General features: G+C 39.1%; 2 protein-coding genes and 1 long non-coding RNA gene across 3 annotated transcripts; all 3 read right to left on the bottom strand.

The window, feature by feature from the left end:
- Positions 1–2,559: 2,559 nt before the first annotated feature.
- On the bottom strand, positions 2,560–3,475 carry LOC129791470 (aldehyde oxidase 4-like). The gene has a single exon (XM_055829674.1). It carries the CDS (start codon positions 3,454–3,456, stop codon positions 2,560–2,562), a length of 897 nt encoding a protein of 298 aa, XP_055685649.1. The 5' UTR covers positions 3,457–3,475.
- A 5,790-nt stretch (positions 3,476–9,265) lies between these two features.
- On the bottom strand, positions 9,266–10,858 carry LOC129787380 (uncharacterized). The gene is made up of 2 exons (XR_008750225.1): positions 10,401–10,858; positions 9,266–10,309 (listed from the first exon to the last, which is right to left on the bottom strand). It is a non-coding gene; the product is annotated as an uncharacterized LOC129787380 (long non-coding RNA).
- Positions 10,859–13,084: 2,226 nt separating this feature from the next.
- LOC129791397 (uncharacterized protein K02A2.6-like) lies at positions 13,085–15,490 on the bottom strand. Its single transcript, XM_055829590.1, has 3 exons — positions 15,439–15,490; positions 13,282–15,327; positions 13,085–13,227 (listed from the first exon to the last, which is right to left on the bottom strand). The coding sequence occupies exons 1-3, from the start codon at positions 15,488–15,490 to the stop codon at positions 13,085–13,087; spliced, it is 2,241 nt and encodes a 746-aa protein (XP_055685565.1).
- Positions 15,491–16,492: the final 1,002 nt, after the last annotated feature.

Genomic DNA, 16,492 nt, shown 5'->3' with positions numbered 1-16,492 from the left:
TTGGGAAAAAAATGGGAATTTTTTCTACTTCCAAATTAATTTGCATATAAAAAGCCCGAGACAAATTACAATTGTTGGCCTTTTCAGCTGCGCTCATCTTATGATTTGAAAAGTGCTTTGACACACATCGCAAACCTTTTAATTGGAATACGCGTTTACCTCACTTGGGCCCTACTTGCTCCCCCTTTGCGCGGTGATCAAAAATCGCACAGTGTGAATTTATATAAATGGTAAAGTCATGTTCACGACAAAAAGTCCATAATGGATATTTTAATATTAATTTATTCACTAAAGCGCACTCGAGCTGAAATTTATCATATAAAATAACTGTTTTACACATAAGATTATTATGTTTTATTGTTCAGCATGTTGACAGACAAAATGCTTTTAAGTAATGTGATATGTTGAGGTGATTCGGGGTGATTTCTCGACATAATTTTGAATTTTTTAAATCTTCAAGATCTGATTCTTCTTTGAAGAATTTCTTATCAGATCTTTAAGCTTTTGAGTGACAAACAATCTCCTTGTCAGTTTGAAGAAGCGACAAGGTGCTAAGAAACGATTCTATTTATGCAAAGTCTTAAATTTTGTAGTCTTGAAAACTCGTTTTATTCAAAAGACGAAACAACTTGGCGGTATTCTAAGATAAATATAAAGATCAAAATAAAGAAAAAAACCAAGATTTGGTATTCTACTTTAAAATTCCAAGAAATTTTCAGGATAATCTTGGAAATTCAAAATATTTCAAGATTTGGTATTCTAAGATAGAGATTTACGGTCGAACCATAACCTAAAAATCTTGTTTCTTCATACAACTTCCAAGACTTTTAGTATTCTGAGATACGAATCAAAATCAAAATAAAGATTTACAAAATGCGTTGTCAAAAGAGACTTGGATAAAAATATTCCAAGATTCTGTATTCTACGATAGAGATTTACGGTCTTATTATAACGTAAAATGTCTTGGATTTATGTGAAATTCCAAGACGGTTTTGGGGTCCTTTGAAAAATTGGTTTTCAAATGAGGTAAAGACAAAGTAAATTCAGAATGGGAGATATGAAAACTCTTGAACAAATAGGGGATGCAGATGAAAAAAGACGGGTTTTTGCCGGATTTGTGTTCACTCCATCTTGCTATTGATGGAGTGACCTCCGGATTGGGGATCTCATCCCCGGATTGTCACATTCTGGACAATCCTGGGATGCTGGTGCAAATTTTTTTGTTTTTCACTGGAATTGTGGTCACTTCTCCTTTGTAATGGTGGAGTGACCTCCGGATTGGGGATCTCATCCCCGGATTGTCACATCCTGGACAATCCTGGGATGCTGGTGCAAAAATGTTTGTTTTTTGCCGGAATTATGGTCACTTCTCCTTTGTAATGATAAAGTGACCTCCAGATTGGGGATCTCATCCCAGGACTGTCACATCCTGGACATTCCTGGGATGCTGGTGCAAAATTCTGGGTTTTTCGACGGAATTGTGGTCACTCCTGATTGGTAATGATGGAGTGACCTCCAGATTGAGGCTCTCATCCCAGGATTATCAAGTCCTGGACAATTAGGGGATGCTGGTGCAAAATTGTGGGTTTTTCGACGGATTTATGGTCACTTCCTATTAGTAATGTTGGAGTGACCACTACTCTGGCGAAAAAACCACAATTTTGCACCAGCATTCCCTAATTGTCTAGGGCTTGATAGTTCTGGGATGAAATCCCTAGTCCGGAGGTCACTTTATCATTACCAATGAGAAGTGACCACAATTCCGGCGAAAAACAAACATTTTTGCACCAGCATCCCAGGATTGTCCAGGATGTGACAATCCGGGGATGAGATGCCCAATCCGGAGATCACTTTATCATTACCAATGAGAAGTGACCACTAATCCTGGAAAAAAATTAAAAAATTGCCCCAGAATCCCAGGATTGTCTAGGATATGACAATCCTGGGATGAGATCCTTAATCCGGAGGTCACTCCATCAATAGCAAGAAGAAGTGACCACGATTCCTAAGAAAAATTCAAAATTTTGCAGTAGCATACCCCCCCCCCCCAGTTACCGCCAAATTATCATAATCTGGAGGCAGAAAGCACCTCTCCGACAATATTCATTCCATTCCCGGAGCAATAATGCCTGGGAATAATAGCCGAGATTACAATCAGGGCTCCTGGATGTAATGGCAATAGGGAAGAAATTCCCATGAAGTGTTTAAATTTCGTTCAATTGTCATCCGAGAGCGAACGAGAAAGCGCAATAGAAAAAATTAATGCGTTAGAAAGAGATATCGCTAAAGTTTTCTTGGCGCGAAGCTGAAACCAAGAAACTGACAAGTAGGATAACGCAAATTTTGATTTTACTTTCCTGGATAATTCGTCGTAAAGTAGAATACCGACAGTCTTGATCTTTATTTTGATTTTTATCTTGATCTTGAAAGGCGTCTCTATCCTAGAATACCACCCAACTTTTACCTTTTCTTATGTTTTTATTAATTTGTAAACAGAAGAGGGTCAATAAACTAACAAAATGTTCAAAAAGATGAGAAAAGTGTTTTTTTTAAAGCATTTTATAGACAAAATTGTGAATTCTTAGTGCCGGCAAGAACAAGAATATCCTCCTTGGTTGTCGAAGTATTTAGCATCAAGAACGTATCAGGTGCTCCGGAATCCTTTCGTGCTGACTCAAGAGCCTTCCTAAGAGCTCCAACTACAACGTACGCCAATGATGTTGCTAGTTCACTTGCAGCCTTGGATCCCATTGCACCGGCTACAGCTGAACTATTTTGCAGCAGAGTTATCCTGAAGTCTACAGGAATGTCTTTTGCACCTGGTGGTTTGTAGTTCCATGCACGGTTTGTTAGCAATTCCCCCGTTGAACGGTTATAGACAAGCTTCTCATGGAGCCAATATCCTAGGCCCATGACGAATCCACCCTCAATCTGCCCTATGTCAATTTGAGGATTAATACTCTTTGCCACATCCTCGACAATGTCCACTCTTTTTAGTTGAAAATCTCCAGTTAAAACGTCAATTTCAATCTCAGCACAAGCAGCTCCGTAGTCAATGTAGACAGGAATTTGATCAGATGTAAATTGATGTGTTACAATCAACTCTACGGTAGCCATATGTGCAGCCTGAACTGCATCAACCCAGGAATTGTTCACTCTGAATGGTGCAATGCGATCTCGTAGTTGTTCACAGCAGATCCTCACAGAATGCCCAACTGCATCATGAGGCATGTCTCCTGCTGAAAAGAGCGTATTGGCACTTACAACATTATTGGGAGTTTTTATCTTGATCAGCTCAATTGGGATATTTAGGATAAAAGCAGCAATTTGCGTGCATTTTGTATTTAGACCCTGACCCCCATCAATTCCTCCAGGAGTTATGACAACACTCCCATCACCATGATAGACTGAAATGAGTGTTTCGAACGGGCTTCCAAAGACTTCAGGATATTGCATCAAACATACGGATATTCCACGTTTTTTCCAACGATTTTCCTCATTGAACTTATTCACTTCATCGAGCCTTTTGTAGTACTCGCTCGATGCTAGGAAATCCTTACAAATCTTCCTAATTGGATGATCAGGTGCAATGTTAGCAAGACGAACTTCAACGGGATCTTTCTTGAGGGTCCAAGCTATATGTTCCATAACCATTTCAGCATTTGATATTACTTCTATGGCCCCTGGAGCTCTCATTAGAGTATTTGAAGCTGCATCAGTTAAGACATGATGAAAGACTACAGTCCACGTGTTAGTTACATATACGTTGGAAGTATAAATGCTAGCTATGAAATCCATTGGTTCATTGTTGGAACATCCAAGATCATGCGTTACGTCGCAATTGAGGCGTTGAATTACACCCTGATCATTGAACTCCACGTCATACTCTGAAAAAGCCGGAGTTCTCTTACCAATGGCCCTCATATTTGTTGTCAGAGGTAAAACCATCCGTATAGGACGTTTGGAGCGGTAACAAGCAATAGCAGCTGCTGCTGCAATGAAGGTAGCTCGACTAATCTTTGATCCAAATGCCCCACCTAAGCGACGAACTCGGATATTTATTTCATTATTGTGGACACCCAAAACATTCGCCACCCCCATATTGGTTAAATCCATCCATTGAGAACTAGGGAAGAGATCCATTCCATCCTCTACAGGAATGGCAATTGTTTGTTGAGTTTCAAGCGTGAAATGATACTGAGGGCCAAAAATTAAATGTCCTTTGATGCTATTGCTTGACTGATCAACTCCAATTTGTGATGCTGCAATTACTACAAATGGGATCTGAAAGCGATCTTCTGTGAGTTTTGGATCTTCTTTGAGAACATCCTGAAGTGTTGGAAGGACTTTTTTCTCAAGATCTGCCGTAGTTGGGTTTCCCTTAAAGTAGCGATATAGGCTGTCTGTTATAGAGTTTTCTGTTTTCTTCTTCTGATTCACGTACTTGATCTTAACCAAATCAGCAGCATAGACTGCTTGAGACATTTCTTCAGCCAAAATTACACCAACAGGCTGACCATGGTACAGAACCTGAGATTAAAAATTGGCCTATTTTATTCAAATTAACTTAAAAGCTGAAAAAGGAAGAAAACTTTACCTTTCCACTACAGAATACTTCTTCGGGATCTGGATAGCTAAGAAGGTTAGAACTTCTTGTGGTAATAAATGAATTTTCTCCTGGAATATCCTTGGCACTGTAGAATGCCTTTACACCCCTTACTGCTAATGCTGCACTTGCATCAATACTTTCAATAGTCTTCAGTGGATCATTTGATAAAACAAAAGTTGCCCAGAGAGCCTTAGTTAGTGGAATATCGTTAACATACTCAGCTTCACCACTACACTGGACAAGAGCTTCAATTTTCATTATAGGCTGCGATAGTGGGTAGTCTGCGGGGGTAGTTGTGAAGTTTTGTTGACCGGACGATAAGGGTCTGGCGATGAGAGAAGCTCCACTTTGATAGGAAGGAGGAATCTTTGAACGTGGTGAAAGTTTGAGAACAGTCTGAAATTAAAGGCAAAACATTAGGCCAAATTAATAGCATAGGTAAGCTTTCGTATTAACCTTGTAAAACAGCCCAATAGCAAGTCTGCGACGAAATTCAGCTGATGAGTTTGGGAGGGAATCATCGAAGGTAAATGAATCTATCAAGTCTATAACTCCCTGTATCGTGGAGTTTTCAAAAAGATCCTTTTCCTTCAAGAATTTTTCAATGGTTGCTGCATGGATGAATTTAGGATTGACTCCTCCGTAAATAATCCTTGCAGACTTTACAATATTCTTAGATCCTGATTGCATCTTCAGAAGAAATCCAGCATTCATGTAAGTTATGGCATTTTGAGCTCTATCAGTCATTTTGTAAAATCTCAAATTGTATCGATCTGGAGCTAATTGAGGCATTGAAATTTTCGTAACGACTTTCCTAGTCATATCAGTTGCGAGAAAATCTAAAAGGGATAAAGTTTGAAATGTTCCTGATGTATCAGTAATTGTGATCTTGGCAGCGGTGGTCTCAAGCAGTAGGAAGATGTCTGAATAGAATTCCCTGTGTTCGTGTTTGATCATCAAATTCCCCGCAATGGTACCAACATTTCTTACTGGAACTGTTGCGATCTGATTGAGATAATCTCTCACAATTCGGCAGTAGGTGAATCCTGCTGAACGATCAGCAGCTTCAAGGAGGATTTGCATCCATTCAGTAATTGTTATACTTCCACCAAGTTCAATTGTTGTACCGATTGAGTATCTCTTGAGCTCAATTACGGATGCAACGTCGATAAAAACCTCAATATCGTAAGGCATTCGATAGATTCCATTGGCTGTATTTCCTCCAACTAATCGATATTTTTTCGATCCTGTATTACTTAAGATATTGAGAACTTCAGCAAGGGTTGTTACTCTGAACCACTCAGCGTTATTTGCTGCTTTCACGTGAATTCTGCCACCACATTTACCCGCGCATAATTCTCCATTTTTCGGACAATTTCTCAATGAAAGATCCTCAATGTCTCCACAGAGAGTTGATAAGTTTTGCAAAGAATTCGAAGCGAACGACTTGAAGGTATCAAGGATTGGACGATACCCCGTACAACGACAGATATTCCCTCCAAAGGAATCCTCAACTTCTTCAGCTGTTACATTTCCAAATTTACCTTCATACAAACTGTACATATTCATTACAAATCCCGGAGAACAGAATCCACACTGAGAGCCATGATTCTGTGCTAAACGTTCTTGCATTGGATGGTACCGTGTTGTCCTGTCGCCTAATCCTTCAATTGTAACTACACTGAGACCATGGCAAGAAAATACGAGGAATAGGCATGAATTCACGGCAATTGTATAAGGTTCTCCGGTTATAGGCTGTACACCTTTCAGGGTTACAATACAGCAACCGCAACCACCCTCTTGGCACATAAATTTCGTCCCAGTGAGGCACAAATGGGATCTCAGGTAAGTATTTAAGGATGTATCAGGAGCCAACTCTCCAGGCTTTATTGAGCACTTTAAACCATTAACCGTGAATTTAACTTCCATTCTTGAAAAGATTTTTCACTAATTTTCTCTCACTAAGCACTAGAATTTGCAAAATTTTCACAAGAAATTCTAAAAATTTCTCCTTGACACAAAAATACAAAGATTTGGAGCTTCTTAACCATTCGAAATGCCAACAGAAAATGAAAGAAGATCGCATTGATCTTTGCGAACTTCGGCAAAAGAAATTTGGAGAATATAGAAACCGGTTAGTGTCTTAAGTAAATAATAATGTTCTTATCTCAATAAAAAAAATCTTCACGATTATTCGTGAATTTGAACCCATTTTACTAAAAGAAAGAGCCACGCGTGTGAATAATAATTTTCTCTTCGTGAAAAGTGGAGTTGAAAAGAACTTTTTAATTAAATCAATCAAAATGTCTTTGAGAGGATTGATAACAAATATTTTTATATTCTTTTAATGATTTAATGATAATTAATGATAACGGCGTTTTGATTCAAACTATTTAGATTTGTTATATGTGCAATACAATGTAAAATATACATATAAAAGAGTTTGGGCCGGACTACATTTTGTTCTCATTCTTAGAATTTAATTTCACTGAGAAGAAAAAAATTTTCAAATTTTTCATCTTCAATTTAAAGAAAAATATTTTCATGCCATTCCTTTCCTCAATATCTTCTCCCAATATAATATATACCTCGTATAGTTTTTTCCTTTTGCAATTTCCCCACACCATGAGAGACGAATGGATAAGACACTTTTTTTCCGTATAAATTTCGATCAAATACTCCCAGCTATGAATAAATTTTGTAAGCTTCTGAATTATGAATTCGTTTTTCTGAAAAGTAAATACAACGACAATTTCCCCGCACAATTGAGGTCCATTCTTATTGGAAATGCGAAATGATACACAGCACAATGTCCCTTTGCGAACCTTAGAAAAAAGATAGGCACACGCGGTGAGGAGAAAATTCGCTTTAATGTGCCCAGCCGGAGTAAATTTTCGCCTCACCGACTTCTTGTGAGTCATCTAACCAACCATAAATACCCCGAGAATATACAAACTTTCTACTTAGCATTTATCAAAAAGACGGGTGTATTTTGTGTGTTATTATGCAAAGTGAATTAAAGGAATGACATCTACATTTTATGTTTCCTCTCCTTGATATTTTTCCCACAAAGGGAAATTCAAATTGAATTTTGCCCACAAGATGCACATTGCGGAAGGAAGATGATTCTTGTTGAGAAGTTAGCACGCAAAGACTTGATGAAGAGAAGACACCTCACTTAGCAACAATATAACACTGCAAGAAAAATGTTTTGGAAAATTAAACGAGAGAATTTTTTATTTTATCCTTTATTAAAATTAATGTCTTATTGCTGTTCGATTTCTTTTAGAGGAAAATTAAAATTTAGGCCCTAGTTTGATAGAAAATATTTTTTTTATATAATATTCATTAGGACTAGAAACTAAATTATAATTTTTTATAGCATGGTGTCTCGGCTATGAGGCCTAAAAGTACTAATTTCTTATAGTCAAATATTTCAATTATTGATCACAAAGTTCCAAAATCTTAACTCTCTAATTGTTAGAAAAAAAACGTTTCAGAAAGAACTAACCCCTATATAAGTTCTCATAGCCTAGACCTATTTTGTGCTATAATTATACCATAAGTTTTTTTTATCCAAATGCATTTATCCTATAAAATCGAGATTTCAAATATTCAATTCAACGAAAATTTTTAATTTCTTACTAAATAAATGATGTGCCGAGTTTTTTCTCGAACAATTATAAAAACTAATAAACAAATAATAAATTTTATAGGAGGATTGTGTCTGGAAACTACCATAATTTTTATATCATTCATTCGAAGATGAAAGAAATTGGAAAAAAAACTTTTCTAGAAAATTTACTCTTAAACTTAACTGGTTTATGTACTCGGAAAATTTTCAATGCTAACTTTGAATGCATAAAAATATAGCATTAAAAAATTATCATATTTAACAAATTCAAATAAATTCAAGTAGTATAGGAAGAGTTTTAGAACATCTTAAGTGAAATTTAAATTATTTTAGTTAAGAAAGGAATTTTCTAGATAATTTTCAAATACTTCGCTAGAATTCCAAAAAAAATTCTGGACAAAAATGTGGTTAAAATTAAATTTGAATAGATTGAGCTTTAAAAGCCCTTAAAATCTGTGGTAATTAAAACTACTTACTGTAGGACGATATTCCTACAGAGGCTATTAACTACCCTTATTTAGAGAGCTAACGGGTCCCGAACTGAATCGGACGAGCAACAGTGGGCTACTGAACCTATGAGTGCCTGATGAGCGGCATAGAGCTAACGACTCATCTCACTCTTTCACCCAGAGCAGTCCAACCCTAGACACACATAGTGCCACAGCTCAACGTATTATTACGGTAGAAGGGTTTCTCTACCGGGGCACATAGCATTGTTCTACATCTCGGCCTTCCTGATATGATCAATGTCCTCATTGATGAAGTGAATAGTCAATCCAGTGTCCTGATTCTTTCCGCTGTAATTCATCGTTGTCATCTTGTTTTTCTAATCTCTTGTTTTTTCTTTTCCATGATGGAGTACACATAGTACTATAAGCTCTGTGAAGCAACTAAGCCTGGGGCTCAGTTAGTGAAGACGAAGTCTTCTTGCTTCGGCTCTCGTCTTGGTTAGCAATTTATCTTCCTTCTATCTAATTCTTAATTCCTATTATACGTTTCGTGTTGCTTTCCTTCTTTGTATCTTGGTTTAGCGCACTCAGCTTTCAAGCGGCACATAGCCATTGCTTGACTTTGGCACATAGCCTTCCTTAACATCAATCCAGTCCTCAATTCCGGTCGTAGGCTTTAGATTCTCTTCCTTCATTTCCTCTAGATTGTGTCTGAGTGGGGCATATAATATTTGATATTTTAAATCCTTCACATTTCTTTGTTGCTTCCTCGTTGTATGTCCATTCTCTAAAATGACAAAGAAATTATTCTCCATTTATATTTAGTAGGCTTACCTTGAGATCTTAATTTCACTTTTCTGTCCTGAAAAACAACTAATTAAAATCTCGAATAAATAACAATGCATTTCTGTAATTTCTTTTTTATTTGACTTCACACTTGACTACACTCAGTAGGCTTAAGTTTCTTTATTTCTCGAATTCAATTTAATTATCCCTACATTGGAATTCATCGGAATTATTGTGGGCACTGAGCAATCAAATGTCCGGGCTTCTTGCATCTTTAGCAGAGTTTCTCAGAGCTTCGTCGCTCCTTGGTGGTTTTCTGCTCTTTCTCCTTATTGGCTTCCTTGTGTGCTTCACATTGTCATTCTTCTTGCCATGGCGGTACGGATGGTATCGCCCTGAATTCTACCCAGAGTTGCGCTTGGAATAGCGCCTGTCTTGCTTGGAATCGTCTACGTTTCAATGTTTGTTCCGCATCAATTAGCACGCGGAGAAGTTGCGGGAGAGATTCAAAAGTTTGTGTCAACAATGATGTTCTTAAATCCACAACGGTAGGAAAGAATTCTAACTATTTATCGCGAAATTTTGCCACGTATCCAGCCTCGCTTTGGCTCTATGGATCCATTTTTCAGCTGACCTCTCAATCTCATGGATGCACATAGAATTGTCACTCTCTCTTCCCATCATCAACGCGCATTTTCAACTTCTACAAGCCAATCCTCTGTGTCAATGCAGTCGGTCAATCTGGATCAAACCGCTGGATTATTGCGCTTAGCTTCTTTGTTCCCATGGGCATGGCAACCGTGTTGTTTTGCCTTCTCGACTTTGTGTTTCCTACAGTTAAAAGAATTGAATTACACATAGAATCTTAACTTTTTTATCTTTGAAATCCTCTGCTGTCTCACTTCTTTATCTTCTTACTTACTCTGCAGCAATTTCTTTGCGATATTTTAATGAAATTTCCTCGAATTTTCTCACAAAATACCTTGAAAACTCAAACGAATCACATAAATAACAAAAATATGACACAATACCCGAGCATTCAATCGGCACGACCGAAATGTCACGATGTGGTCAAATTCCAGCAAAACATTTCGTGTTTCTCAATCTCGTCAAATTCATGTTTCAATAAACTCGGCTAATTTCACTAACCTATGAAACACTTCTAAAACATTTTGCATTTTTTCATGAACATATTTTCCTATTTAATTTCCCATGAAATCTATTCAAACTTTATCATGAATTGCCTGAAAATGAATTCCTGTTAAGACATGTTACTGCAAGACAAGACAAGACAATTATTTTGTGCGGGTGGCCACCATTCACACAGAGCATACACAAAAGGGTTAATACGGAAATTTCTGGAATCGCCAAAAATTTCTCAGAATTCCATAAAAATGTTAAAGCTCAAAGAAACTCAATTTTTTCTCTCTTTATTTCTTTTCCTGGGGGGCACTTAGAGCTACTTGCGGTTTTCCATCGCCGGGAGTTCCTCCACACAGTTGCTGGGGCGCTTCTCGATGGTCTTCGCAGTCCCATCTTGCCAATTTTCGCTGCATTTACGCCGCATTTTTTCTCCACGCGGTGGCGGCCATGTTGCTTCGCTGCCTTCTGCGTTGTCCTCTCCGCAATTTTCACTTATTTCTCACTCGCGCCGTGATTTTCACGGTTTTCCACACGCAGTGGCACACGCGGACCCTATCCCACTTCTGATATGTAGGACGATATTCCTACAGAGGCTATTAACTACCCTTATTTAGAGAGCTAACGGGTCCCGAACTGAATCGGACGAGCAACAGTGGGCTACTGAACCTATGAGTGCCTGATGAGCGGCATAGAGCTAACGACTCATCTCACTCTTTCACCCAGAGCAGTCCAACCCTAGACACACATAGTGCCACAGCTCAACGTATTATTACGGTAGAAGGGTTTCTCTACCGGGGCACATAGCATTGTTCTACATTACGTTTTCTTAACTTCTCTTCTATCTTTATATATTTCACTCTGCTTCTCTACACTTGTCTGTACACTTCAAGTTCTCCCGGCCAAGTGCCGCTCTAGTCCAGCTGTACCGCTTACCCTTCGCTCTCGCTCCCACACCTCTCCTTTTCTTCACGACGCTTCCTTGCCCTGGTGACTACTCCACCCTGGAACTCAGTTTTCCTCTTACGAGGTCGAGATGGTCCCGGTTGAGGATTATGAACTTTCCCAGGAGTAACATCTGCATCATCTGCATCTTTCTGCACTTTCTTGAGATGAGATACATTTCTCTCATATTGTACTCCGTCCGAATCCTCAATCACCACTGATGCTCCTGTCTTCCGTTTAACAATGTATTCTTGTCCCCAACTACTATGTCTGACACCATTGCTCGTCTCTTCTCATCCTCACACGCTTTCCCCTTCTCTTTCAACAATTGATCACGATCCCTGTAGTCTGAAACAGGAGGAGCTGTTGCAATATCTCCCAAAGAGGGAATTTTGCTCCTTATAGTTTTACCGTAAAGAAGCTCGGTTGGGGTCTTCCCCGTAGTACTGTGCGGAGTTGTGTAGTACATAACCAGATAGTCATGTAAATCCCTCTTCCAGTTTCGGTCGAGACTATGGCTGATCCTTATCCTTTTCAACAAGGACCTATTCTGCCTCTCCACCTCACCATTTTGCTGAGGCCAATAGGGAATGGTGTGATTGAGGACAATTCCCTTGATCTTGCAATATTCGTGAAATTCAGCGCTTACAAACTGTTTAGCGTTATCAAACGTGATTGTGCGGGGATAGCCGAGCCTGGTGAATATTTTGTCAAGCCGAGCTACTGTATCTTTGGCGGTGATTCGGGGCATAATCTCGATTTCCTTGTACCTGCTGTAGTAATCTACTACAACGAGAATATGTTCCCCCGACGGTAGAGGCCCCAGAAAATCTATTGCCAAATCTATCCACGGTCCTTCTGGCAACCTCTTCCTCTGCATTGGTTCTGGGTGGCTTGGCACTTCAATCAAACGACATCCTTCACACTTCTTGACAATCTTGATGATTTCTGCATCCATGGAGGGCCACCACACTCTTTCTCGGAGGCGTTTCTTCATTGATGTTTCTCCAGGGTGCCCTTCATGTGCCAGCTCCATCATCCTTGTCCTCAAACATTCAGGAACTACAAATTTAGTTCCCCTCACCAATATCTCCCCTATCATTCCAAACTCTTGTCTGAAAACTTGATATGGCTTCACCATATCACTCGTCCACTTTTCGGTCTCCAAAGCTTCCTTAACAGCTTGAATTTCGGGATCATTTTTGGATGCTTCAACCATCTCAGCGACATCAACTGCTGCAGACTCTAGTATAGGTAAAACCATACAAACTGTTTCAGCCTCGAATTCCGTACTTCCATTCATTACTGAAAGTCGTGAGAGTGGATCTGCAATATTGGTAGAACCCTTTTTGTAGATCACCTTGAAATGGAACGCCTGAAGCCTGAGCAACCATCTCTCAATCCTTGCACATGTCTTAGAGGTGGGCTTGAAAATCAATTCCAGTGGCTTATGATCAGTGACAAGCTCAAATTTTCTTCCAATGAGGTATGTGTAGAATTTTTCCACTGACCAAACGAGAGCTAAGCCTCCTTCTCCGTTTGGCAGTACTTGCGTTCAGTTTTGGAGAGACATTTACTCGCATAAGCAATGATTAGTGGTTTATCAACAGTGTCATCCTCGAATTGCAACAGTACTGCTCCCAACCCCACTGGAGATGCATCAGCTACCAAACGAGTGCGGCGATTATCATTAAAGAAACTCAATATCTGTGCATTACCAATCATGTTCTTCAGCTTATCAAATGCTTCCTGATGGATTTCCTTCCAAATAAAGGGGTCACTGCTGCACATCAATTGTCTGAGAGGAAATGTGGCCGTTGCACAATCAGGAAGAAATCTACTAACATACGTTATCAATCCGAGAAAACTGCGAACTTCTTCCTTTGTTTCAGGTGACCTAAACTTTTGTACTGCTTCCACTTTAGATTCCATCGGTCTGATGCCTTTCTCAGAAAGCACGTGTCCCAAAAACTGAATTTGATAAACACGAAATATGCATTTCGATTGATTCAAGAGTACATCATTCTCTTTCAAAGTAGCCAATACTTTATTCAACGCCTTGTCATGATCCTCCAGAGAAACCCCGAAAACAATTATATCATCGATATAATTCATAGCATTGTGGCACCCGCACAAAATTTGCTCCATTACCTTCTGGAAAATTTCAGGGGCACAGGAAATTCCGAACATCAGTCGCTTATACCGAAACATTCCTTTGTGGGTTATAAAAGTCGTTATATGGCGAGAGCTTTCGTCCAATTCAATTTGATGAAAGGCGTTTTTGATGTCCAGGCGTGAAAAAATTTTCGCTGACTCCAATCGTGGCAAGAAGTCTTCCAACACGGGCATCAAGTGATTTTCACGCTTAATCGCTTTGTTTGCTTGTCGCATGTCCACACAGATGCGGATATCTCCATTGTCCTTTGAGATCACCACAATTGGTGAAACCCAAGCGCTGTGTTCATTCACCGGTTCTATGATATCAGATCTTTCCAATTCCTCCAATTTTTCCTCAACTTTCTTCAAAAGCGCGATTGGAGGGCGACGAGCATGTTGAGTGACTGGTTGAACTGAATCATCAATTGGAATCACAAGTTTAATCCCTTTCATCTTAGGAAAAGGGGTGATTCTCTTCTCTTCCATTTGTCCGATGAAATGATCCTGAGTGCTGGGTAATCCCAAAATCAACACCCCCAACAACTTGGCTGTGTATCTCCCAAGCAAACAAAGTGAACCCCCTTTGATCACATAGAACGTTGCGGTTTTCAACAACTTATCATTCCCTTCAGCAATAACTATCTCAGCCTTAAAAACCTTCAAAATCTGCAGTGGATCATTCTGCGCATATGCTCTCAAAATAGATCGAGCTTCCCCTTCAACCTCCTGAATAACCGCATCATTGTTCTTCATATACGTCCACGTTGCTTCATCAATAATATTTTGTGAAGACCCTGAGTCAATCAACATCTCAACGAGAACTCCTCCAACTCGACACCAAATACGCTCATCACCATCTCCGATATTGTAGATAAAACTCTCCAGTGGTTTTGCCTCACTGTCCGTCGCAACAGCATTTACCTTGCTTTTCTTTTCGGGAGGGGTGGTAGTCACCTGTGAATCATTGGATCGTTTCACCCCACGCTGCTGTTGTTGGCATTTTACGGCAAAATGACCACGCATCTTACACTTGAGGCAGGTTTTATCCTTCGCCGGACATTTGGGATCCCGAGCATAATGTCCTTTTCTACCACATCGGAAGCATTCCACATTAGTCATGGGTTTTGGATTATCAGGTTTGGCTTGTATCTGATTCACCTCAGTATTCAACTCAATCTTTGTGGCTGGTTGACCCATCTCCTTTGCCTGAGCCTTGATCATTTGAAAAATATTCACTTGATTGATCATGTTACCCACTGTCGGATTTTTCTTCTCCAGCAATTTTTCTCGCAGCTCTATAGAAGCCAATTGAATCACCTTGTCCATAATTGCTGTGTCTCTCGCTTCTTGCTCCGTTCTCCCAAATTGGCATTTCGAGGCATGTTGCTGGACACGCAGGACGAATTTTTCAAATGGCTCATCAACCTCAGGCTTCAATGCCCAAAAATCAAATCTTTCATAAGATTCATGGCGCTTGGGAGCAAAATATGCGTCCAACTTCTCAAGTGCAACCTTGTATGGATCAACTACTTCATCCTCATCTTCACCCACATCTTCTTCTACATCCGCCCCCGGGATGCTGTAAAAAACATCTTGCAATTCCAACCCTCCTTGAGACAAAAGCAGAGACTTCAGATTTGTTTTATTTGTTTCTTTAGAAATATTCGCAATGTGCAAAAATCCTCTCTTCCATTGTAGCCATTTCCGTCTACCCTCACTCGCCGATAGGGTAGCACATTTGAATGGTGGCAGGTTGTAAAACCTCTCCATTCTCACAATCAGGTATCGTTTCTCTCCGTATCTATAAGAAATCCGAGACATTTCTCTCAATTCAACCACAACTCTCTCTCTCATCATGACGCTATCAATCAATTCACATGCAAAATATTATGCCACATAAAATCTTCAATTTCATATCATCAGTCTTATCCAGGTTCTTTTTATCTCTTCAACAAAAGAAAAAGAGAAAAAAAAACCATCCTACAATACCATCGATATTGTAGCGCATAAAAACAAATCCAGGTCTAACCGACCCTCCTACAATAGCTTTTCTATTGTAGCGCAATTCTCTAATCATTTTTATTCCAGGTCTCAAAGACCATCCTACAATAGCTTTTCTATTGTAGAGCAAAATCAAATCATTTTCATCAACATATTCCAAATTAATTCTCATATAAAACAAATCAGATACTTCCCATGGTTTATCACCATTTAAATTGCAATGTAATTCGCTTTATCGCTTTATCAAATCTTCTTTGTTTCATCAAAACCAGTTTCAACAAAATTCTCTCGGATGAAAAGAGAGCGAAAAAAACTTTTATCTCAAATTAAATTCTCTCTGAGATACAACATATTACAACATTAATCTAAAGACACTCTCCTATGCTGATAGTTCCGTTATTCAATTTTTATATGATAATTATGAGCTTCACTTTTTTTATTAATAATAGATCTCAAAAACAGCGATAAAGGGACATATATAAGCAAGAAAAAAAAACCCGTATGATCAGCAGCCATATTGGAATTTTACTCAATGCAAAATTTCAAATTTTCTCTTAATGAAAAAAAACTCATTTTCCATGCACTTTTCCTTTTCCAACGAGGGTGATCCCATCCTCGTCGCCATTTGTGGTAATTAAAACTACTTACGTTTTCTTAACTTCTCTTCTATCTTTATATATTTCACTCTGCTTCTCTACACTTGTCTGTACACTTCAAGTTCTCCCGGCCAAGTGCCGCTCTAGTCCAGCTGTACCGCTTACCCTTCGCTCT

Source organism: Lutzomyia longipalpis, chromosome 1 (assembly GCF_024334085.1).
Source record: "Lutzomyia longipalpis isolate SR_M1_2022 chromosome 1, ASM2433408v1".
Classification (NCBI taxonomy): Eukaryota; Metazoa; Arthropoda; class Insecta; order Diptera; family Psychodidae; genus Lutzomyia; species Lutzomyia longipalpis.
Note: the sequence above shows the minus strand (reverse complement) of the source record. Positions and strands in the feature narration are given on the sequence as shown.